This window comes from Ursus americanus, chromosome 1 (assembly GCF_024610735.1).
Source record: "Ursus americanus isolate L20-20 chromosome 1, mUrsAme1.1.p, whole genome shotgun sequence".
In the NCBI taxonomy this organism is placed as follows: domain Eukaryota; kingdom Metazoa; phylum Chordata; class Mammalia; order Carnivora; family Ursidae; genus Ursus; species Ursus americanus.
This window is the reverse complement of record NC_142127.1, coordinates 107,412,009-107,436,819: the sequence shown is the minus strand read 5'-3', so window position 1 is coordinate 107,436,819 and position 24,811 is coordinate 107,412,009. Positions and strand designations below refer to the sequence as shown.

At 61.3% G+C, this 24,811-nt stretch overlaps 1 protein-coding gene across 1 annotated transcript; it reads right to left on the bottom strand.

Annotated features, from left to right (window-relative positions):
- Positions 1 to 220: 220 nt before the first annotated feature.
- On the bottom strand, positions 221 to 24,717 carry GAL3ST2 (galactose-3-O-sulfotransferase 2). Its single transcript, XM_045795841.2, has 4 exons — positions 5,238 to 24,717; positions 3,489 to 3,572; positions 2,148 to 2,412; positions 221 to 1,447 (listed from the first exon to the last, which is right to left on the bottom strand). The coding sequence occupies exons 2-4, from the start codon at positions 3,536 to 3,538 to the stop codon at positions 629 to 631; spliced, it is 1,134 nt and encodes a 377-aa protein (XP_045651797.1). The 5' UTR covers positions 3,539 to 3,572; positions 5,238 to 24,717; the 3' UTR covers positions 221 to 628.
- Between the last annotated feature and the right edge of the window lie 94 nt (positions 24,718 to 24,811).

Here is a 24,811-nt window from a genome sequence, read left to right as displayed (position 1 = left end):
GGGGAGCTGCACCAGCGTCTCTGTGACCAGCGCCATGTCCCCCAGCCAGCAACTTCAGGGAGCCACCGGGGCTCCCCCCAGGACTCCCAGCCCTGCTGCCCAAGCCTCTGGACCCCCCCGGGTTCAAGTTCTTCCGATGGTCAATGTGCCAAACATGTGTTCTTTCACGAGACAGTTGGTCAACATGTAGTTTTTTTAAAAAGATTTTATTTATATCACAGAGAGAATGAGCACAAGCAGGGGGAACGGCAGAGAGAGGGAAAGCAGACTCCCCACTGAGCAGGGAGCCTGATGCAGGACTCGATCACAGGACCCTGGGATCATGACCTGAGCCGAAGGCAGACGCTTCAGGGACTGAGCCACCCAGGCGTCCCTGTCAACATGTGATTTAATGTCACTCACTTCCCTGCTACGTGGTAAACAGGTCTGTACCCTCCAACCGGGTGTGCCTCCTACCCCAGAGCGGGAACCTCACCAAAATGGCGCCTCGGAGACGATGGAACACGGGCGGGCCCCTTCAGAGGGGTCTTCACCCTGCAGAGCAGCCGCCCCAGGAGCCCCCCCCTTGTGAACTGCTGCCATGGTCTCCCGGGGATGACAGGAGAGGGGCTGGGCGGGGCCCCGTCCGCTACTCCAGGAAGGGGATGCGCTTGGGGCTCTTGTCCGGGAACTGCAGGGCGTACAAGCGGGCCACGTACTGGAGCTCGGGCATGACCAGCCTCAGACACATCTGCTGCGTCTGGTTGTCCAGGCCCGGCCGGAGGTTGTAGCCTAGGATGTCGGCCTGGCCCGACTGGAAGGGGCGCAGCCGCGGGTCGGTGATCTGCGACTTGTTCTTGGCCGCGCCGTCCTGCAGGCACCGCACCGTGAGCTCGCCGCGCCGCGCCCGCAGCCGCGCCACCTCGGAGCGCAGGCGCCGCGGACCCAGCTCGGCGTGCGCCCGGGCCCAGAAGGTGCGGTTGAAGTGCTGGTAGAGCCGCCAGTCCAGGGCGCACCAGCGCTTGGCGCGCGCCCGGCCCTCAGGCGTCAGGCCGGTGACGCTGCGCGTGCTGCGCGAGTTGAGCCGGAAGGCCACCACGTCGTCCAGCTGCCAGCGCAGCAGGTGCCGCAGCAGCACCATGGACTCGTCGAAGTGCTCGGCGATGAGCACCAGCTGGAAGCGCTGCTCCACGTCGGCCAGGCGCGCGCGCACGTACGCCTCGTCGTCCGGCGGCGCGTCGTTGTCGAAGCCCAGGTCGAACCACATGTTGTTCCTGGCGTAGGCGTTGTTCAAGCCCGCGCTCCGGTTGTAGTAGGTCCACGGGGAGGCCAGGAAGGCGTCCAGGCTCTTCACGTGCCTGAACGCAGGGACATAGGCCGCGTAGTAGGTGAACGAGGACTCCAGCTGGAAGACGGGGTTTCTGATGATGGTAAAGTAGAAAGTGTCGTTGGGCATGACTTTCTGCACCTGTGTGGAGACACGGCGGGCCAGGCGGGTGACTCTCGGGCCCCTTGGGGCAGCCCCGGAGGCAGACGCCCTCTTCTCCCCGCACAGCCGCCTCCCCGCGGCCAGGCCGCCTGACTCCCAGGTCTGCACCCTCCACCACTCCAGAAGGACCCTAAAACACTTAAAGGGGGCCCCGCCCTTCTCCAACCCCCCCATCCCATTCTCCCCCTGCTAAGCCTTTGGAAGGCAGATCAGGAAACCCCACCCCCAGAGGAAGTGACCTCTAAACTGAGATGTGAATGACCCAGAGGAGGAGCTGTGAAGAGTGTCCCCTCAAAAGGGGACCGTGTGCAAGGGTCCTGAGTAGGAAGACCTCGTGGGTTTGGGAAGCAAAAGCAGGAGTCCAGAGAAGCAGATGGAGAGAGTGGCGGGCCATGAGAGTGCCCTCATCCGATTCCAAGAGCAATGGCAAGCAACAGTCAGCGGGGGAGGGGAGCAGGGTGTGCGGCAGGCCTCCCCCTGCCCCCAGGTGAGGCTCTGACAAGGTCTGCACGTACACACACGCACAGCCTCAGTCTCTCCAGCGTCTAGGCCACGGCCACCCGCCAGGGTCACACCTCCGAAGCACTACCGCAGAGAGCCTGGGGGTGTGTCCCACCCCCTGGGCGCTCCCCTCCTTTCTGCACCACCCCCCATGCTCCCCTCCTGTCTGCGTCCTCACCTCAGGCAGGTTGAACCGCAGGTGGTTACACATGATGTTGAACTGCTGCTGCAGGCCAGGGCGCCCCAAGCCCTCCACATAGCGCGCCAGGAAGAGCCAGGGGTAGCCCAGGTGGAAACCCGAGCCCACAGGCAGCGCCACAGACAGGTTGTGCGTCTCGGCGAAGCGGAAGAGGACGTTGAGCACCGAGCTGCCGGCCGTCTTGTGCGTCTTGAGGAACATGACGTTGGTGACGGGCGGCCCCACGGCCTGGCCCCCGAGCAGGCTGGGCGGAGAGCATGGCCACTGTCAACCAGGGAGGGTCTGCGGACCCCCCCCCCCAGAGACCCCAGAGCCTCTTCTGTCACCCACGCCTTCCCTACCACTGCCCCCCAGAGCCTGCACCCCAACCTCAGTCGATCACTGGGCTTCCACTCAGACCCCCAGTGCAGAGGACCCACCAGCATAGACCTGATTGCTCCCTAAGTGGCTGCGTCGTCTGTCACCCCCTGTCACCCCACAGGTTGGGCCCCGGGGCCCTGGCACCCCCTCTCTGGCCCCCAACCTCCTTTCTGGTCCCCAGGGCACCCAGCAAGGCTCTGGCCCTGAGGCCTGGGCCACATATTCAGTGTTTGCCGGGACCAGCCAACCTGACTGCTCAGAGGGGAAGCTGGTGCCTTCTTGTGATTCCGTGACGGCACCCACCCCGCTGTGACTCCGGCCTGGAGCACGGGCACCTTTCCTCCCCAGTGCAAGGCCAGTAAGAATAACCTTGGATAGTAGGGAACAGGTCCAGAGGCCTGTGCCAGCCCTGGGGACAATGGGGGGACCCATGGAGAGACCCAGGGAGCCTTGGTGCCCCCCGGGGAGATCCAACCAGGGAGGCGATGAAGCAGGGAGAGGAAGCCTGGAGCCACAAGCCCTCCCAGCGGCCAGGCCACAGCACTGGGCCTCACAGAGGTTGAACCAGCGGCAGGCAGGGGAGCAGGGGACCTGACCTTCCCTGACCTACCATGGACCCAAGCCCTGTCTCCTAGCACCTGGTCACCCTCTGCACCCAGCCGCTCTGCCCAAGACACGCCCAGCCCGGGCCCACTCCCACCCTCCCGGAGCCGTGCCCAGAGGCGCCTTGCCCAGAGCCCTGGGCAGCTTGCTGTCCACAGGAGACACTGGAGGGCTCCAGGAGGCTCTTGGATCCCCAAAAGGAAGAGCCTCCCTCACCCCCTCAGAGAGGAGGAAGCTGAGGCCCAGTGGAGAGGCACGAACCACCACGATCACCAGCCGTGCCCGGTGCGACCCAGAGGTGGACAGGCTGGGGTCGCAGGCACTGCCCTGGGAGCGGGCACCCGATGCAGAACTCACGGTGTGAGCAGCCCCACGTCCATGTGCAGGATGCCGGCCAGCAGGAGCATGGTCAGGGCCAGGAGGAGAACGGCCTGGAAGCACCTGTGGGGCAGAGGGAGCCCTCCAGCCCCCAGTCAGGGGCATGGGAGGGACCGGCGCCACCCCCACCCCCAGCCATGACTGTGCGTCCGTTCCTATTGAGTATGTAGCCACACCCATCCCATGGGGGCCCTGGGGTGCGGGCGCTGAGACCCAGGAAGAGCCTGAATCATCCGACTCTAACCCCCCCCAGCCCCCTGCTGCATCGTTCTCTGTGCAGAACCCAGGAGAAGCTTGGAGGGGGCTTGGAGAGGGCCGAGCTGACAGGCCCCGAGCAGAGTCCCCTGGGAGACTGTGGCCCGACAGAGACCCCTGAGCTCACACACCCCCAGGGGCACATCAGGGGAGGGGGTTCAGAGGTGGGACGTCCTGGAATTCTACCCCTGGGCGAGGGGAGAGGCGCCACGAGAGAGGCCCTTTGGAGGTCTGCCTGCATGCCAGGCGCGCAGCAGGTGGGGTGGAGGCATGGGTCCCTCCCAATCCCCATCACCCAGGGGAGACGCTGTGACCAGATCAGGGAAGCGACAGCACTGGGACAAGGGGAGCCCCACGGAGTCAGGTGGGGACCCCCCTTGTCCTGCCATCCACTGGACAAAGGCACTGCCACAGCAGCACCACCGTCCCACCACGCCCCACCCCTGCCTTCCACCAGCCACGGTGCTCCGTTAGGGCAGGGCACCGCGGAAGCACTGGATGGCAAGCGAACTGGCCATAAGGGGTCCCCCTGCCCTCCCCATCCCGAGGCACCTGGGAGTGCAGGGCTCAGGGCCTGGGAGGGAGAGGAAGCATCTGCTGGTCTCTGTGAGTATTACTGGTGTGCAGGCCACCACAAATTCGCATCCCCAGCCTGAGCTAGCCCCAAAACCCCACTGGGCATCAAAAGGCATCGGAGGCCCCAGGGGCCAGATTGCAGCCCTGATCTCCCCCCACGCCCCTGCTCCTTGGTGGACAGCGGCTCCTTCCACCTGCCCTGGCTTCGTGGCCCCACAAAGTGCCCATCTGTCCCACCTTTAGTCTTGAGCCACAGCTGCTCACCTCGTCCTCCAAGGCTCCCGGGACTGTGGCAGCCTGCCGCCCCAGGGATCCACATGTGTCCCTGCCCACCCACATGTGGCCCACGCTCCCTCAGCAGCCCAAATGACCTTGCGTTCAAAAGCCCAGTGTGTGGGGCGCCTGGGTGGCTCGGCCGTTAAGCATTTGCCTTCGGCTCAGGTCATGATCCCAGGGTCCTGGGATCAAGCCCCCCATCGGGCTCCCTGCTCAGCGGGGGCCTGCTTCTCCCTCTCCCACTCCCCCTGCTTTTGTTCCCTCTCTCACTGTCTCTCTCTGTCAAATAAATAAATAAAATCTTAAACAAAACAAACAAAAAAACCCCCCAAAAGCCCAATGTGCTCAAACCCACATTAATTAAAAAGGCAACTCTTCAGTCCCCTCCTCTCTCCAGCCACCCCCTTCCTCTACTTCTCATACATCTGGCCTCAGGGCCTTTGTGCTTCCTGAGGATTCAGCTGATGGATGCCCCACCCCCAGCGCCTCTGGTCTCTGCTCCACCCTCACCTGCCCCAGTGACCTCCCTGACCCTCCCGCAGGAGCGCTCACCACCCTGACCTTCTTCTCCCCCCAGCCTCACTGCCACCTTGAGGGTCCCGTATGCATCTGTCCACTTACGGTCTGTACTGCGCACCAGCTTGTAAGCTGCTCGGTCCCTGGAAGGGCAGCTGGCACGAGCAAGATGCTCAGGTCACGTTTGCCGAGTGAATAAATGATGCCTCCCTCGCTTCAGACTTCCCAGTTTGAGGGGGCACAGGATGAGGAGAGAGAAAGCCATGTGGCAGGGATAGGTTTGGAAGGTAGGGGAGCAAATCTGTGGTACAAAAATGTCCTGAGACCCCCAAGTGGAGATACCAGCCAGTGGCTGGAAAAGGAGTCAGAGCTCAAGGAGTTGCCTGGGCTGTGACACACATTTGCACGTCAGCATAAAAATGCCACATCACCTAGCTCCTTAGTCCCAAGAATCAGAAAACAATGGTGGATTTTCCTCGCTGATCTAGAAGTCTGGAGAGGGGAGGCTGCTGGTTCTGGCAGACTCAGTCCCGCCACATTGAGGACGTTGACATCTCTCCCTCTCCAGGCTTGTTGCCTCATGGTCACAAGATGGCTACCAAGCTCCAGACATCACATCAACATCTGGATCAGCAAGAAGGGAGAAGGGACAGGGCCAGCCATGACAGAGTCAAAAAGCCTTCTAGAAGCCCCTAGCAAACTCCACTTCCAACTTGTTGGCCAAAATTCGGTCACATGATCGCCTCCAGCTGCAAGGGGATGCTGAGAAAGCATTATCCAAGTGTTCATAACCTCTGTGGTGGGGGAACAGAGAGAAGGTGGTGGGGGTCTATATAGCTCTATTTCTATACATCTGTCGGAATGGTGGGCTGCAGCCTGGGCCCAAGCTGGGCTTGCTCATGGAGGCAGACACATCTCTGAGAGAAATTCCAGCAGCTGCCTTAGACGTGGCCTGGCTGGTGACCCAGGACCCAAGGGGCCAGGCCAGCAGGAAGGGGCCCCTTGCAGCCCCGGGCTCCCCGACGGTCAGGCCTCTGTTCAGGCCAACACTGGGGTGGCAGGCACGTCCCAGATGCCAGGTTCTGCAGACGGCACGGGACATGGAGCAGCAGGCCACCACCTACGGGAGAACAGCAGCGCGTTGGGAAAACCCCCGTCTTCGGGGCCTCGGGTGGTCTGCGTCTCCAGTTGTTTTCCTGACATCGGACCGATAAATGCTCATGACGTGGCTGCCTGTTCCTGACTCCAGCCCTCGAGCACTGAAAACATCCATTCGCATCGAGCTATCTTCAGCCGTGATTTCCAGCAAGCTGACCTGCCACGTGGCTGCCTGGCCGAGAACCATGTGGACCTCCTCGCTCGACAGTGGACAGCACCACCCTTGCCTGGCCCTCGAGCAGACGGGAGTTGAGCTGGGGAGAGGCAGGGCTCTCTTCTGCCTGAGTCAGAATGCAGCCAGGAGGGGCTGCAGCCTCTTTGGAGCCCACGGCCCCCATCACACTCTGCACGTGGCCAGGCCGTCCGACAAGTCACCTACATGGTTTTGTGGACTGTTGACTCGATTCACCTGCAAGCTGACTTTCTGGAGAGAGGAAGCGCTGATACGGACCCGACCTTGCCGATAACGACAGAGCTTGGATTCTGAGCTCTGAGGGGGGGGCCCCGGAGGAGCTGCCCGCCCAGACCCCTGCCTCCAGGACGGGCAGACACGCCCAGGAAGATTCCACAACTGTCCTTCCCAGGTGCTTGCGGGTTTTCACAGCCTCCTCCAGAGCACCTTCCCTGGCCACCTGCTTCCCACGGACACGGATACCACGGAGCTGACTCCCAGGCCTCTCCTTGGACAAGATCTGAGGTCAGAGGGTGAGTTTCAGACTTCCCTGTGTTTGAAGACGTAAAGGACAGAGGGGTCTCTCCAGAAGTCTGACTCTGGGGCCTAAGTCTCCCCAACAGGCTGTGCCTGGCAGGGCAGACTATCTCAGGGGCTCCAGCAACATGGAGGAGCAACTGGTGCCAAAAAGGCCTCTGAGCAGGGGAAATGGGGCCGAGTGGACTCTGCCATGGGGCCCTTGGCCCCGAGAAGGTCAGGTTGTAGGTCATGTAGGGCCTGGATGCCACACCTGGACTCTAGAGCTTAGCATCTGGAAAGGACACTGGAAGGAACTTCCTGCTTGGACAGGGGTTTTTACGTAGGGCTTTACAGGGTGCATAGGAGTGTGACAAGCAAATGGAGAAGGAATTCCAACCAAGGGAAAGTAGGACTGAGAAGCTGGCCTAGGAGAACCAGGCAAGAGGTGGGCCCCTCCATCAGGGCGACCCTGGAGCAGCAGGGAGACCAGACTTGGGCCTAACAGGACACCTCTCTTAACTTTCCCATGACGCAAAAATGGATTAGTATGGGCTGACTGCTCAGTGGCCAAATGTCTGTCCACGCACCACCCAGGGGAGTGGTGAGAGGGTCACAGCATGCCTGGTCACAGCCCTCTGGCCCTGAGCCTCAAACAAGGAGCAACAGGAGGCCCTCACCCCTGTAGGGCTGTGGTCAGCACGCCTCCATCCTGGGGGAAAGGAGATGACCAGATTTCTGCAGAAAACACTCTCAAAGTTTAGGGGCACCTGGGTGGCTCAGTCAGTTAAGCATCTGACTTCAGCTCAGGTCACGATATCAGGGTTGTGGGATCGACTCCCACATCGGGCTCCTTGCTGAGTGGGGAGTCTGCTTCTCCCTCCGCCCCTCACCCTGCTCTCATGCTCTCTCCCTCAAATAAATATATACAATCTTTTAGAAAAAAAATGCTCTCGAAATTCAATAAAAAAAAAAAAATGGGGCTCCTGACTGGCTCAGTTGGTAGAGCATGTGACTCTTGATCTTGGGGTTGTGAGTTCAAGCCCCATACTGGGTGTGGAGCCTACTTTAAAAAATAAACAAAATAAAATACAATACAAAACACTCTGGGAGTTTAACATAATGCCCAAAGGAGAATTTTTAACTAGTACGTCAATTTTAAAGTTCAAATGTTAGCAAATCATACAGTAATAGCCAAGGAATTCTAAGCAATTATGAGCAGGAGTGCCCGGTCTATACCACAAGGCCTAGAACAGCGCAGCATCTGAAGCTCCTCAGTGTCCGTGCCGGATGGAAGGAGCCCAGAGGAGGGTGGGTGGTAAGCGGCTCTCCGGGTGGGGGCAGAGGGCAAAGGGCAGAGGGAGGCCCAGCAGACGGCATGAGCTTGCTGGCCAGCTCTGGAAAAGGCTTGGGTTGGATTTCCACCTGACACCATTGATCAGCATATTTCAACGTGGCCGCTGTGGAGAGCCCAAGGCCTCACTGCCACCGGGGTCCTGACGGGCACCCCCTCTTGGGACCTCTGAATTAAAATGCACAGAGCCTTTGCGCAGGGAGGTTGTGTCCCAGGATTCACCCTATAGTCACCACGGATACCCAGCCTCAGAACCCGACGTGCTCTACCCTGTGGAGTCCCCATGGGTGGCTGTTAGCCATGGGGCAGAGGGAAGTCACGTGCCTGGCCCGAGGCCCCACGCCAGGATGCAGCCAGAGCTGTGTTCCCCGGAGGCCCCCACTGTCCCCGCCTGTACAGCCTTCGCTGCGGCCCCGCTGGGGAACAGGAGAAGTGCATCAGCGTCCTTCCACACGCAGCAGGGCAGGGACTCCAGTGGGTGGCCGTGGTCGAGAGCCCCGACGTGTCCAGTAGAGAGAGCCAGGTCAGAGCAGCGCCGAGCTGGGGAGGGCAGAACCCGGGGGACCCCAGCAGCCCAGGAAGGGAGACGAGGGAGTGTGGGTACAGACGTGGAGGCAGGGACTTTGTTACAATGTTGCCATCCCACGGGAAGCACTGTGTTCTCTTTCATCAGACTGTCACCCTGGAAGCCTTGTTTTCATGACATAGGTCCTGTGTCTCACATCACATGTACCCTGATTTGCTGGCTGTTGTAAATGGAGTGTTTACCCAGGTCCATTTCTGGGTGCTCACCACGAGAGAAAACCATTCACTACCCATCATGGCTGTCACTTCCACTCATGCCACCATGCTACCGTTAACCACGCATCGCTGTCTCGTTCCAGAATTCCGGCACCCCGACGTGTCACGCCTGCGGTCTGGGATGACAAGATGCTCCGGGCTTGTCTCCTACTCCAGCGGCGTCTCCCAGGAGCCCTGCGTCTACTGGTGGGAATGGTCTTGAGGGACCGTCGTCTGGGGGCCGGGGTGCTCACCGTTTGGGGAAGGTAATAGCTCCAGGGCCCCCAGGCGACAGAGCTAGAAACTGCACATATCCCTCACGAGCTCACCCTGGCATGTCCAGCCCCAATTTCAGCTAAAACCCAAGCCTGCAGCTCTTTGAAGGAACCTCTTCCTACTGCGTCCCATCCCCTTTCCTGCACACCGTGGTCTCGAAGTTATGGGAGATGGTAGAATGGAGTCTCCCGTGATTACTCCACCCACACAAAACCGAAGCGAAGCCACGTCTTGGCATGTCCTGTCCCTCGTCCACAAAGGCAGAAGGAGCCCACACGGCCCGCACAGGAGCGGGGCCTCGGCCGGGGGTCCACAATTCCCAGGGGGCCTGGACACCTGCAGCCAGGGACGCGGGACAGTTTTCCCGAACCCCAAAGGGACGTCCTCTAGAAGGCCACACAGCGTCGCAGGGTCACAGAGTCCCGGGTCCTTACACTACTGAACCCTTCCCTCCCAGGGAAGGCGGTTTGTGGCCCCCTTGGACCTGGGTGCCGTGGAAGCCACAGAAGTTTTATAGCCCCTCATATAACAATCCCAACTGCGGCAGGATATCGTTTTATAGCCCCTTATATAACTATTCTAACCGCGGCTGGATAGGGCCCACACAGGGCGCCAAGCAGGCGGGTCTGTACCCCCGCGACCTGACGCCAACGGCACGCCGTTCCGCCACACCGCACTGCCTGTGCCAACACCGCGTGTTTGCCGGCCCTTGCAGAGGGCTTTCATGGAACCCGGGCACACGCTGACCATCTGTTTGAGATCCCTGCTCGACATTTATAATCACCCCTTTGGCCTTGAGGCAACAGGAATTCGCTGAGCTCTTCACAGCTGTGCAAGCAGAACGAACAGTCCTCAGAGAAATCTGTTTGTTTCGAAAGAGAGGCTCCTCTTTTGCCAAAAGACCCTCCGGTGCAAACACCCCCCAGGTCCGCAGGGTCCTGGGTTTTGGAGCCGTCAGGGCGCCAGGTGGCCAAGCCTCGGGGCCGCGTCCGGGAGCCACTTCCGGGCCTGCAGGTGGGCGGTCTGTTCTGCCAAGCGGCAAGACGGGGCGCCCGGGCCCCTCTTTGGCCTGTACGCGCTTCTCACAGACGTGTGCTCTGTAGGACAGCCCAGCGGGTGTGCAACTTTGAATGGGCGAATTGTGGGCTATGTGAATTACACATCGATAAGACTGTCTAGAACGATAAAAAATAAATCTAAAAATATCCTTAAAGAGCTCAGCTGCCAAAAAAATTGAAAGCCACTAATTGTGGGAATAAATAAATAAATACAGCTGGAAATGATTACCCTGTGATGTTGCTTCTAAGGGGTCTTAGCTGAAAGGGGCTCCGTACAACCCCCGCGGCCTCGCCATTCAAGCACAAGGGGCTCTGCTGAGCTCCCTTTCCTTCGGGGGTCGGCCTGCGAGCTCAGTGCAGAGTCCAGAGACTCTGAAACTTCCTGCATCTGGAATCACCGGGGAGGGGGCTCCGGGCCCAGCGTCCGGGAATGTCTGCAAGGCTGGTTTCCAGCAGTGGCCGGGGGGCGGCAGGCTCTGGGTCAGGCCTTGATGAAAGGGGCCACAGAGTCCCAGCCCGTGACAGCAGAACGCCCACAGCAGAGGCCTGAGAGCCGATGCTGTCTGCCAGACGCTGCGCTGGTCCAGGCCCGGGGGGACCCCCGGAGAGCTCAAGGCCCCCAGGCCCCCGAGCCCCAGGTGGGTCTGCCCTCAGGGCACTCGGGGAGAGTCCCCAGCATCTGCGTAAGAACCACTCAAAGGTCTAAATTCACAGGTGATAGACAGTGTTCGGACATCCCCATCTCCAGCTCAGGGAGCCTCCTGTCCCAGCATCTGCGTAAGAACCACTCAAAGGTCTAAATTCACAGGTGACAGACAGTGTTCGGACACCCCCATCTCCAGCTCAGGGAGCCTCCTGTCCCAGCATCTGCGTAAGAACCACTCAAAGGTCTAAATTCACAGGTGACAGACAGTGTTCGGACATCCCCATCTCCAGCTCAGGGAGCCTCCTGTCTCAGCATCTGCGTAAGAACCACTCAAAGGTCTAAATTCACAGGTGACAGACAGTGTTCGGACATCCCCATCTCCAGCTCAGGGAGCCTCCTGTCTCAGCATCTGCGTAAGAACCACTCAAAGGTCTAAATTCACAGGTGATAGACAGTGTTCGGACATCCCCATCTCCAGCTCAGGGAGCCTCCTGTCTCAGCATCTGCGTAAGAACCACTCAAAGGTCTAAATTCACAGGTGACAGACAGTGTTCGGACATCCCCATCTCCAGCTCAGGGAGCCTCCTGTCTCAGCATCTGCGTAAGAACCACTCAAAGGTCTAAATTCACAGGTGACAGACAGTGTTCGGACACCCCCATCTCCAGCTCAGGGAGCCTCCTGTCTCAGCATCTGCGTAAGAACCACTCAAAGGTCTAAATTCACAGGTGACAGACAGTGTTCGGACACCCCCATCTCCAGCTCAGGGAGCCTCCTGTCTCCTGAGCTCGTTTACCACGAGGGAGACTCACAAGGGTTTTTATGGAAATGGGTTTTTTTATATCCAGCATCTCTCTCTCTCACACACACAGCTCACACAGCTCTGTCTGACCAGCTCCTGAGAGACAAACATGCACCTCAGTGAGACTGTGGACGGACACAGAACCGAATGTCTGACGGTCATTCAGTGGCCAACCAATGTTAGCCAAGACAGAAAAACAATACTAAGCCTCATCTCAGGAGCTGACAAGTCGGACCCACGAAATCCACCTGGCCACCTGCCCAGCCACCCTCCTTCTTCCCATGGCCCCACGGCCTGAGGGAAGCAGAATGCCCTGGAAAGAGCTAGCCCCCCCCCATGCACATACATACAATGGTCAACTTAGAAAGCCCTCTGTCCATGGGGCGCCTGGGTGGCACAGCGGTTGAGCGTCTGCCTTCGGCTCAGAGCGTGATCCCGGCGTTATGGGATCGAGCCCCACATCAGGCTCCTCTGCTGTGGGCCTGCTTCTTCCTCTCCAACTCTCCCTGCTGTGTTCCCTCTCTCGCTGGCTGTCTCTATCTCTGTCGAATAAATAAATAAAATCTTTAAAAAAAAAAAAAAGCCCTCTGTCCGTCCTCTGGGCCTCTGGACCCAAGCATGGGCTTTCTTAGAACCAGGGCCCAGCCCAGAGCTCATGTGTAGGATCCAAAGCGGTCGTAAAGCCCCCCCGCCCCCACTGTTCATCCTTCGCCGGGTCCTCATCGACCCCAAGTGCACTGTCAAGCACAAGGACAAGCCAAGGGGGGCAGGCGCAGTGGGAGCCTTTGACTCGTGGGGGCCACGGACAGGACTGAACGTTACTCAGGGGCCCCTCCCCACAGCCCAACACTTGGCTGAAAGGCCGCATCCTCAGGAAACCAGGCCCAGCAGGTACCTCCCCAGCTCCGCAGCCCAAGACACAGCAGCGAGGCGCTGGCTGGGGCCCCCGTAGATGGAGCGGTGTGGGGCCAGGGCAGGGCTGCCCAAGGTCTCCCCGAGGCTGGGGACAGTGCCCAGTGCGGACGACACCGTCAATGCCAGGGGGTCTGGAGCACAGAGCCGTCCATATAAAGGCCAAACCAAAACCAAACGGGATGGGGTGTCAGACAGCCAAACTCAACATCTCCCAAATAGCAGAGGGGAATGTGGCCACCCTCCACCCAGGGGCTCCTTCTAGAAAAAGGAAAGCAGGCCACACTGTTACTGTGCGCTGGGTGTGTCAGAGGAGAGACAGGGCCACAGAGGCCTGTCCCTACACCCCCCGGCTGCCTCCCTCCCCTCCGGAGTGTTGGAGCCCACTGCCCCACACCTGAGTCAGGAACGATGGCCTGGCTTTCACCAGTAGAATGGGCCCAAAGTGATGCTGTGGGAATCTTGCAGCTTCTGCTTCTGCTCCCCACGAACACTCCCAGAAATGGTGCCCCAAGGAGGCCGCTGGACCCCCGAAGGGAAAGGCCACATGAAGCCCTGAGGTGGCCCAGCCAGGAGCCAGTGAGTGAGGCCATGCCGGGCCTTCCAGCCCCACAACCACCAGCTGAACACAGCCACCGGGACCCCGAGAAATGGCATGACGCTGCTTCCAGCAGCTGGGTTTGGGGTGGTTTGTTGCAGACGCTGAAATGAGTGGAGCGGGGACAGCGCATGTCCCCACTGCCTCTCCGCACTTCTCCCAAACAGCACTGCTCCGTGCTCCACAGCTCAGGGAGTGATGGCTCGGCTGTGAGCGGCACCCACTTGCTGTGAAGTCAGCTCAGTGGGTCCTCCTGTCGGGGCAGGGGCGGCACTGCTACAGACTAGAGCAGAGTAAACGCAGAACACAGCGGGACAGGACGGCGCCCAGCCTGGTCCCTGCCCCTGCGCGGCCGCCCTGGCTTCCCCCAGCCCTGCAGGCCCCCTCCCTGCCCGAGGAGGGAGGCTGGGCAGCCACCAGGCGGAGCCCCCGCCCCGCTCGGAGCCTGGCCCAGCCAGCTCTCACTTGCACAGGACAAACACGAGCGTTTTCAGAATAACTATAACCCTCCCTGGTGCAGAAGAAAAAGGGACGCCCTTCCTTTTCTCCGAGCATGGACTTTAACAACTTGTGAGTGTGAATTCTTCCTCTGTACCCTTGAGATGTGTGTAAACTTTTCGAGGGAACTAGCTCCTTGCCAGCCTTACGACCCGGGAACGCGTGTATTCTGCTGTGAGGCAGGGTCAGGGCGTCGGGTGAACCCTCATGTGATGGCACGACTCCCAGCTGATTCCACACCCTGTCCATTTCCCACTGAGAAGGACACTGCACCCCACGGCCCGGCAACCTGGACAAACAGAGCCTGGTCCCCGAGGCCCTGTCAGCCTGAGCCTCCCGCAGCGAGCCAACGAGCTCCTCGAACCCAGAGCCCAGCAGGCCACCCCCTGTGCCAGAGCCCCTCCCACCCTGGCCTACACCTTCCGTCCTCACTGGCAGCGAGGGAGTCCCCACCTGTTCCATAGCACCCCTCTCACTGACCTCCGGGGACCCCAAAGTCTGCCTGATGCCTGCAGGCCCTGCCGCCAGGAGGCTGTGGGTGCGGGGACAACAGGTGCCAGCGTCCTGGGCTCAGGACCCGCACACCCAGGAGACCTGCTGCCTTGGTGGGCCAGGGACAGCGCCACCCATCCCCCACCAGCAGAGCCGAGAGGTTCTGCCAAATCGGCAAGTGGATCCGCTCAGGGTCTGATGGGAGCAGGCGGACGAGGGGGCAGGCAGGGCCTCCTGGTCCCCCCCCCGCCCCCGAGCTCCCGGGGTGGCCTCCAGGGGACAGGCAGCATCAGGTCCCGTCAGCACACCCCGTGGACGGTGGCCTCCTGTGTGGGCCACCCCACCCTGCCTCCACTAGAGCCCCGTGAAGGCCGCCGGCTGCAGCCCAGCCCTCTGGACCCCTGCCGCGTGCACGGCCCCCAGGCATGAGTCCAGGAGGGCCAGTGGTCGTGGCCTTTGCTGCAGAGGCCACATGCGAGGCTGGTGCCTGGCGCCTCGTCTCTCCCGGGCTGGCTGCTCCAGCAGGCGCTGGTGGACCTCGATGCTGGGAAAATGGAAGACAATTTGCCAAGCACTTCCTAGTGTCCCTCCCAGAAGCTTCCATGGCTCTGAGAAGCCCCCGGGCAGGCCTGGCCCAGCCCTCAAGGGGTGCCAGGTCAGGAGGCTGAGAGCCAAGCCTCCTCCAGGGCCAGGAGCGGGGAGGACACCACCTCACAGTCTTCAGACCTCCACCCTCCTCCCACCCCACCCCTGCTCAGGACAGACGAGCCCCGCAGGTCCCTAGCCGAGGAGCTCAGGATGGCTGCATCTCAGAGCTGTAGTCAGACGCCAAACACAGCACCTTCTGGAAGGCATGGGCCTTACTGCTCCTGAGCATGGCAGGAGCTCCCCGTGAGGGTGTCTTCCAGATGGTTCGTTCCTTGGTCCACTGTCCCCAGACCCACACGCCCCCACGGCACGCCCCTTCCTCGAGCAAGAGCCTCCGGGAGACCTGCACCAACCTTCCAGCCTCACCGGGGCGGGGGGACACCGTGTCCCAGCCAGCCAGCTCAGTGGACCCCCGTGCACTGCTCAGGCAGGGACGCCCACACACAGGCCAGCACACTTACTGAGGTGGGGAGGACGGGGGTTGGGCTCCGGAACAGGTTTCAGGCAGGAGCCAGGCTTTTCCCAGGAGCGCTGGTGGCTCCTGACAGCACTAACCCCACCGGACCACAGACTGGGGGCAGCGTCCCGGCTCCCGCTCTCAGCACCCTCCCTCCAGGCTCCACTGACTCTCCGTCCAGCCCATTCGTGGCCCCCACAGTCAGGCACCAGCAGACTCTTCCCAGCTACCCCTGCACCGTCCCCCCACTACTCTTAGAACTGGCCCCAAGGCCTGGAGCCACAGCCCCTATGGGTCACATACCTCCCACAGGGTCACCCACAGGGTCACACCTGGGGTCACACAGGCCCCACGGGCAGGACTCCTCAGGGCTCAGCACTCCTAGGGCGGCTCGGTCCCCAGAAACAGAGCTGAGTCTCAAACCAGACACACAGGTTTTCAGGGGGCCCCCAGTGACATTCTCCGGGCCAGGACTTGGAACGTTGATACTTCCGTTCTGCCGTCCAGGGACCCCGCCACCTGGGGCCGGGGTCCCGGCAGCACCAGGAGGGTGCTGGGGATGGCGCCCACGTCCGGGGCTGCCCCCACGCTGGAGGCAGAGGACGGTTTGTGCCTTGATCCGTCCCCATCCAGGGACTCGCTGAGACCACACGCCCCCCTGCTGGCGAAGGTCTCCTCTCTGCTCCAGGCAGCTCCTCGGACCACCCAGGGCCACTGGATAGCCACACGGCCACATCTGCCCAGGGCTGTCCCCTCCCTGTGCCCAGGGCATCTGTGTACCCACCTGGCCAGGCCCGCCTGGAACTGTCTGTCCCCCCTTGTCCTCAGGGCCATGGCTCAGTCCGCCTGTCAACCAGCCAAGCACGCTGGCCTACACGGGAAGAGCCTCCGAACGTTTGCACAATTCGAGGAAAATAAACAAGAGGTTCTGGACAGATCGTGCCTCTTAGGTTGTGGGGATAGTAAGTGAATGGGGCCACAACGACCCAGGCAGCCCCTTTCTTCTGGGGCTTTGAGCCAAACCGGGGAGCCTGGGACCCGTGGAGCAGCTGCAGCCCCAAGCCTGTGTCAGAACAGTCACCTCTGGTAGGGCTAACCAGGCGACCTGCTTCCTGGGGCTCCCCCTGGGTCCCCTCGCCTTCCATGTCACCAGAGGCCCAGGCAGCCCGTGGGACCCAGGCTTGGACTCCAGCTAACAAAGCGATTCCTCCCCAGCCTCCATGTCTCCTCACAGCGTGGTGAACCCATCCACATCCCCGGAAGGGGGACACTGGACCCTTCCCCTCTGGGCTGGCTCCTGGGTGACCCCGTCCTCGCCCGAGGAAGGCAGGCATGTCTTCAAAAAGGTTGGTCTTGCCCAAGCCCGGGGCCCACAGGGAGGGCACCCAGAGGCCCTGGCTTCTCCCCAAAGCATGTGGGATGAGACAGGGAAGGAAAATGCAAAGCATTTCCAGACACACCCACCTCCCCTCCACACCTAAACTGTGTCCAAAACTCCAATTTCTTGTGTGTATACAAGAGGAAACACAGCACGTATGACCCAGAGCCGGCAGGGCCAGGCACCTGGACCCCGTCAAGGGGCCTTGCTCCAGGTCCTTTGGACCCCCAACGAGCACCCTAACATCACACACACACTCGCAGGTAACCGGCCTGAAGGGTCAGGGGCTCAGGCTGGGGACTCCACCGAGGCCGAGAAGCCCCCGCTGCAAACACGGGGTTGGCCATGGGACGGGAACCACAGGAACACAGCCCGGAGATCCCGGGCCCCCAGCGGCCGCCCACCCAGGCCTTAAGCACAGACACCAAACTGTCGTCCCCTCGGCCCTGAGCCCGCATCCCAGGCTGGGCCTGGGAGGGCAGGGAGGGGTCACTGTCTGAAATGAAGCCCCAGCACGGCAAGTTTCCACCCCAGATCTGGAGACTTCCTTTTAAAGACACAGAACAGATTCTTCCCGCCAGATCCTGGGACTAGCCAGGAATTAAAGACGTGCTTTGTGTCTCTGTGCTGACCCAGCGCCCCCCAGCTTACCTCTGTGTGCACTCTGGCAGGGGCGGCATGCTGGCCGGGGCCCACGGCGACGGCGACGGCGCTGGGCAGCTGGTGGTCCAGGCAGAGGGAGCTGGCTCTCGCCCCTGGGCACAAGTGCCTGGCAGAGCATGAACTTTACTCCCAGGGGAGCTGGCCTACGTCTTCAGGTGCCAGGACACACCCTCCCTCCACCCCAGTTGGACAGCTTAGGCTTCGGTTCTCAGGAAGAACCGGACTTTCCCTGGGGCCCGGCTGACACGGAGAGTCTCCCCTCTGGGCTCACCCCCCAGGCTCCCACCTGCTCCCGGGTTCGGCCAGCCCAGGGCGGGCTGCAGAGCCGTGGGCAGCTTCGAGGGCCTCTGCTCAGGATGACGTGGGGATATCCGTACGTGAGGTGAGGGCTGAGGGTCAGGCGACCCCTCGGAGGACGGGGGAGGGAAGCGTGGGATCAAATTCAGGACCTGTTCTCCTCCTCTGCTTCCTCAAAGCTTGCTTTAAGCTAGGAGAAAGTTAACCTGTTTTTTACATCTTGGGATGGAAAAGAACTTTAGAAAAAGGACATTGCAATGCAAGAGAGAAATACGAGCAAATCTTACTGCACCAAGCTCATTTCTTTCTTCGGGAAATAAGTAAACACACTTCAAAGACAAAGGACAGACGGGGAAATGTCTGCAGCCCTCACCCAAGTGTTAAGTCCATCAGAAAAGGACAAAAACCCCTGAGAGCAAATGAGGCGGCACTCAGAGGAGGCCCCTCACCACAGCGGGCATCCTGGCCGGCGGCTGGCACGGTGGATGCATTAGAAATAAGCCGGGTGGGCCAGGGGCTTCAAGGAGGAGAGGGGTGTCGTGGGCGGAGGCCGGGCTCGGGACCCTCCATGCATCTGGTGCGGGGACGTCCATCCCCCAGGCCGGCCGGCAGGAGCATCTCGCCACCACACAGCATCACACAAGAGCTCCTGGGTCCAGCTCAGAGGGCAGGGAGTCTGCACCCCCAGGGACCACCCTCAACGACTTGGGGTGGGGGGAAGGATGAGGCCTGTTTCCACCCCCACCGGGTTCAGAGGGGTCTTTGGGGAGCTGGAGCCAGCGCCTGTCCGCGTGCTCGTGGGTCTGAGGGACTGGGGCTTTGCTCTGGGCCTGAGCAGCCACCGAGACAGCTCTCTTCCACGAGGGCCACAGGGAGGCCAAGAGCACAGCTCATGCCCCCGCTGCAACCCAGACCCTAGATCTCACAAACCGCAAAACCACATGGCCAAGCCCAAGGTCAAGGGGAAGGGTGTGGGGCCACCATGAAGCCACAGCCCACGCAGGGGTGGGGAGCAGCTCCCCCACAGGGGGCCCCTCCTGGGCGGGGGGGTGATCCGTGAGACAACCTGTGCACCACCCCCAGCTCCAACCCCGGTGACAGATGTCACTGGAGACCAGGTGGCCCGTGACCCTCCTGTGGCCCCAGGAAAGGTGCTCATAGATGGAGGGGCCTGGGCCCAGGCCCTGGACAGACCGCGGGCCTTTCTCCCCTCTGTCCCTGAGGGTCCCCATCCAGTCCTGGCCACCCTGTCCGCGGCCCCCTCCCCACATCAGGGAGCCCAGTCCAGAGATGCCCAGTAATTCCTACGGCGCAGGGTCCCCTCTGCTTCCTTGGGGTCACCCCTCTGCGGGCGGGGATGCCTGGCCGCCCAGGAAGGGCCACGGTGGGGCTGATAAACCAGAGCAGACAGCCATCACTAGAGCTTCAAAGTGTCCACGCAGGTCAGCAGGGCCCCGGCCCCCGTCAGGGAAAGAACCCTCTGGCTGGCTGAGGGCAGCCGTCTGTCCACTTAGACATGGAAAGGAGCCCCCAGTGTGGGCACAGGGCCAGGACTCTCCAGCACGGAGACCCCACTTGCCCTACCTGCCAGGGCCTCAGATTGTGTTGTTGCTGTGAACGACTCCCTTCCTCCTAACATGCTGTTTCTGTGTCCCTGACGGTCACCCAGCACACCGGGTGGGCATCGGCTGCCCCTCACGAGGCCAGCTTCTCTGACACGCGGTGATGAGGCCACTGTGCCAAGCCCCATGAGAGACATCGGCTCCGTCCAAGCGACCAGAGAAACCACGAAGCCGCCAGTCCTGAAGGCCTGGCCCAGCCATGGCCCGGGCACTGACAGGCTGGGCTCAGGGTCCAGTGGCGATGTGGCTGGAGGCACCTGGTGTCTGAAGCCACAAGCCCCGGGAGGGCCCTGCAGGGTGGAGGCCAGGCCTTGGCCACCAGGGACTGGGAGGCCGAAGAGGGGTGGGAAGAGAGTGAGGGATGGGGGGGTGCTGTCAGGTGCGGCTGAGCTTGGGGAGGACAGGGCAAGGACTGACCACAGGGTGGGGAAGGCGGGGGCGGGGGCTCCGGGACAGGAGACGCCCATAGGAGCCACCCTGGGGGCGCGGGCCGGGCAGGACACACTGCCAGGGTGCGACCCCACCCCACAGCAGGAGCACAAGACTCTGAACTTGGGAGACCTGGCTGGATGACCCTTTCTTCGACCCTCCAAGGCCTGGAGGTGGGATGGGGCAGACAAGGGATCTTGGTACCACCCTGGGACACCCTGATCAAGGTGGCAGGCTCAGTGAGAGGACAGTGGGCTTCTTGTCCAGTCCCCACAAAGGCCCCCACGTGGGGCGATATCTCCCTGTGCCCTGTGGCTGGGCAACCCCACAGGCAGGACTGGGGGCAACCCAGCGGCCAGGGCGGGGATGGCCAATCTGAGGGGGTCCTGCTGCCCCCCACCAGTGACACACACACAAGCCCCAGCATCCATTCGAGGAGGGCCCTGGATGGGGGACCGCCACGTTACCCACCACAGGCTGTTGAGGGGTGGCCCAGAGGGCAGCGTGGATGTGGGCCTCCAGAGACGCCCCACTGCCTCCCTTCCCTGCTTACCCATGCCTGTAGCCCAAAGTCATGATTCCGAGGGCAGGTGGCAGACAACTGTCCACCTGGACGCATCGTGCGGCCTCCACATCCCGCCCTCTGGGAAGTCATGGGGGGGGGCCTCCCTGCTCCACCTTTACGGGGGACACTGCCTTTCCACCCAGCCGCCAGCCAGGAGCCAGCCAGGAGTCACTCTCTGATCCCTGCACTTACAGACACTGGGACCCAGGGGCACGGCACGGCAGTGGGGGTCCCTCCCCCCTGAATCCCAGCGGGAAGAGTGGGCTGAGGCTCAGGGCCATTCGCTGCACCCCCCAGGTCAGACTGGGGCCGGGAGCAGAACAGGACAAAGCAACGTGACGTGGAGCCTCGGCGGCCCAGCCCCAGGACGGAGGGAAGGAACCATCGTGGTGAATGGGCCGTGGCCCGGAGTCCCCACGAAAGCAGGGTCCACGGGGCTCTAGCTTACTCACAGGAAGAGGATTCTAGGGGATGCTGGGAGCAGTTGCAGAGCCACACCTGTAGGGCCCAAAGGTCACTTCCATGCTGCCCAGGTACAGGGTCCCTGTCCAAGCTGCCCTGGTCTGCCTCACGGAAGGGGCCATCTAGCACGGGCAGGGTGCCCCCAGCAGCGTGGCCCTGCTCCGGCCCTGCTCCTGTGCTGGGCATGCGGCCCGGTCCTGCAGGGGATGGACGGACGTGGAGACGCACACTTCTTGCTGGCCCAGGGCTCAGGGGAGGCAGTGCCAGGACCTCTGCCAGCTGACTGCCTGCCAGTATCCACTGAGCAGGCCCCTAGGGCCCTGGCTTTGAACCACATACGTGAACTTCTCCCTGGGGCCTGAGTCAGGAGCACGACCAGACCCCGGAGAAGAGGCACTGCCCCCCACTTCTCTGCTTCTGGGGCCAAGGGCGAGCGAAAACTCACGCAGCCAGGTCAGACAGGTCCCAGCCCTCCTGCCTGCGCACCTCCTCGGACCCTCCCTTGCTGTCCAAGGGCCCACGGCCACAGCACCCGGAAGCAGCTCTGGGCCCTGCACGCTCTGCCCCGAAATGAAGGGACATGATCTGACTGGGCTACCGTCCCATGGAGCTCATACTTTGATGCCCATGGACCAGAGCCAGCAGGGAGGGAAGCCAGGAGCCAGACCTAACCTACCCAGGAAGCTCCCTCCTCACACACCCCTGCACGGGAGCTGTTCTAGAAACTTCAGTGACTCTGGTCCCCACAGGGCAGGGGGTAGGATACGCCAACACCCATGGGAGGGCTTGCCCAGAGGCCACTGTGTGTGCAAGGCAGCAGGGCGGTGGGGGGGGCGGTCCACCCAGCACACTCCTCCAGGGAGCAGGCCATGTCCCCACCACCCAGCTGGCGTTTGGAGCATGAACCTTTGGCAGGACAAGACCCAGCCTGCTCTCCCCAACCTCTGAGGTCCAAAGGGCCTCAAGCCTAGGCTGACAGGTGGTATACTAAGCAGGAGCAGGGTGGGGGATGTGTACTGGGGGTACACACTGCTGAGTGTACCCCCAGTCCCCGTGAGGGTCAGGCTTGAGACTATGTCCAGCATGAACATGGTCACTGGTCAGTGGGCACAGTGTCCTGCAGCCTGTCACCTCTTCCCCTCCACAGGCAGCACCCTGATGGACGCCTTCAGGGGCCCTGCGGGGCCACATGACCCCAAACCCTTCATCCGAGCCCTCAGGGTCCTCAATTGTCAGACTCCACAGCTCTGAGCTTCCAGGAAGCCAGCTCCCCCAAGGACTCTGCTCCCTGCAGGCCTGAGGAGGGCTGCCCAGCCCCCAGCCACGTCCCTGGGGTTGAGGGGCGGGCAGCCTCCTGGTTCCCCAGCGTTCCCCAACAATCAGCTCCCTGGGCTGAGACCACCAGGCCCGCTCCCTCCCTCCCTCACCCAGCAGCTCGGGCGCCTGGCTGGGGCTTCTTCCTCGCCATGCCCTGGGCCCCTCCAACCGGGGGCCTGGCGGGCACCGGCCAGGAGTGGTGGGGGCACGGGCCCCTCTATTGTATAACCTCATCTTGCGCTGCGACAGCTTGGAGGTTTTAAAGCGAAGCTCATAAGCTTTTCCTAATCCAGCCACAATAGCCTCCGTCAACTCCTCCAGGAGCTTTCGGAGATTATCCGCCACAGAAGCCCCACCTGGCGCAGAGCTGGTCCCAGGAGGAGCTGGGATCAGGTCTGGAGACAGGCTGTGCGTTGTTGACATTCCTGACAGCCTGGCTTCCTGTCTCTTTTCACATAATGTTTGGTGTGGCCACATGGCCGTGAGGTGCAGGATGGCCTGGAATTCACTGCTCTTGGACGGACACCCCACCGGGACTCACGATGGCCCACGGCCGCCGGAGAGCCTGTTCTCCGCAGGCATGAAGGCATGGGGCCGGCACTCTGTGGGTCTGGGGCACTGTCTAGACAGAACAGGTCCTTGTCCCTTTGAGTCTGTGTCGACCCACAGACCTGGACACACATCATCCACCTGGACTCAACGGGACTTCATTAGACTCTCCTGCTAGATCCTTTCACGGGTTTCCTGGGTGTGTGAAAATTCCAGACCCCTGCCTGGTGGAGCACACGTTTATTGTCATAAATACGAGTGTGACCAGCAAGCCCCCGTCCCACGTTCCGCTTTGCCAGACTGTGCTGTGTTCTGCTGACTCTAAGACACGTGGCCCTTGAGACGGCACAGAGAAAATGTGCAGAGGGGCCCAAGAGACAGACTGTAGGACAGCAGACAGCACGTCTGTCCCTGCTGCTGGAGCCCCAGGAGCAAAGGCCTGGTAGCTGGTGGGGCAAGAGGCCCCACGTTGGTCATGCCCACCATCTTTGGGGTTACACCGGCAGGAAGTGCCTGGCACGTGTCTCTCCTGCAGCCCAGTCACTGTCACCTCCTCTTCCCAGGCTGCCAGGCAGGGCAGCCGCCTCCAACCCAGAAACCGGGAGAAAAACGCCAACTTCTAACCCATCTCAGAGGGTCAGAGGCTGAGCACCAGGGGCCACCTGCTGACCCTGGAAGGATGAGGACAGACAGAGCAGAGAGTTGCCCAGACCTCAGGCAGCTCTGTTGTGCTGTCGAGCACCCACGGGGTCTGTCTTGTGCTGTGGATGCCTTGGGCTGCCCATGGGCACCCAGCCAGGGGCAGTGGAACAGTGACCATGGTCACAGGGACAGAGCTGGCTCTTAGGGCCAGCAAGGCAGGAGGGGCAACCCCACAGCTGGAGTGGCCCAGGGCACCAGGCCTAGTCAGGCTCCAGAACCCACACAAGGCCACCGGTGGGGAAGGGAACCTTTTTGAATCCTGGCGGAGAACAGGAGGGGGCAGCTGGGAACAGAGAAGAGACTGGCCACTCTGTGTGTGCCCGTGTGTATGTGCGTACCAGACGTGTATGTGACATCGATGCACGGACTGCGTGTACTGAGTGTGCACGTGTGTGCACTATATCTATGTAAGAATTGTGTGTACTGTGTGTGTACACGTGTGCACCTTGTGTGCACTAAATCTATGCACGGACCGCGTGTACTGCGTGTGCACATGTGTGTACCATACGTGTGTGCTACATCCATGCATGGACTGCATGTCCTGCGTGCATACATGTGTGTACCATATGTGTGTGCTACACCTATGCACGGACCGTGTGTACTGCATGTGCACATGTGTGTGTTTACCATATGTGTGTGGTACATGTATGCATGGACCGCATGTACTGCATGTGCATGCGTGTGTACCGTACACATGCGCTACATCTACGCAAGAATTGTGTGTGCTGAGTGTGCACATGTGTGTACCATACGTGTGCGGTACGTGTATGCATGGGTTGCGTGTGCTGCGTGTACATGTGTGTTGTGCATGTGCGCTACGTCTATGTACAATTGCGTACACTGTGTGCGCACACGCGTGTGTGTGTGCAGGTAGGTTCTGCAGGGCGAGCCCCAGGAGTGGGCCACTTCACATTCTGACATTTGGGGGACCAGTTCATCCTCCAGGGAAATGGAGGTTCCTCCTGCCACCTGCTCCCTATGAGCCAGTCACTGGGCCACCTTCTTAAAGCGACACCCCTACTCTAGCAGAAAACACCTAAAATCTTAAGCCTTCCAATACTTCATGCATTGTTTTCATTCTGCACAGTAACCTCGCTGAGTCATCCGACTCTCGCTGACAGTCACCTTGCACCCGCAACGCCCCCACCGCACAACACCAACACGAACCACCTCCCACAGCTCTAAGAAACCCACGGGAGGCCAAGCCCATGGGGTTTTCAGTCACTCGGCAGGGGGTGAGGACAGGGGAAGGGGTCAGGCCTGGGGTCAGTGTGTTGGCCCTCAATATGGGGGAACAAGGCACACGCACGCCCCTCACCACAGGCTTCAC

What these genes read in the sequence shown, in the direction of transcription:
- GAL3ST2 (XM_045795841.2), bottom strand. Translation starts at nt 3,538, where the DNA reads ATGCTCCTGCTGGCCGGCATCCTGCACATGGACGTGGGGCTGCTCACA. An exon ending in GACGTGGGGCTGCTCACACC is followed by an intron (nt 2,413 to 3,488) that starts GTGAGTTCTGCA and finishes CTCTCCGCCCAG; the next exon opens with CCTGCTCGGGGGCCAGGCCG. An exon ending in TGCGGTTCAACCTGCCTGAG is followed by an intron (nt 1,448 to 2,147) that starts GTGAGGACGCAG and finishes GTCTCCACACAG; the next exon opens with GTGCAGAAAGTCATGCCCAA.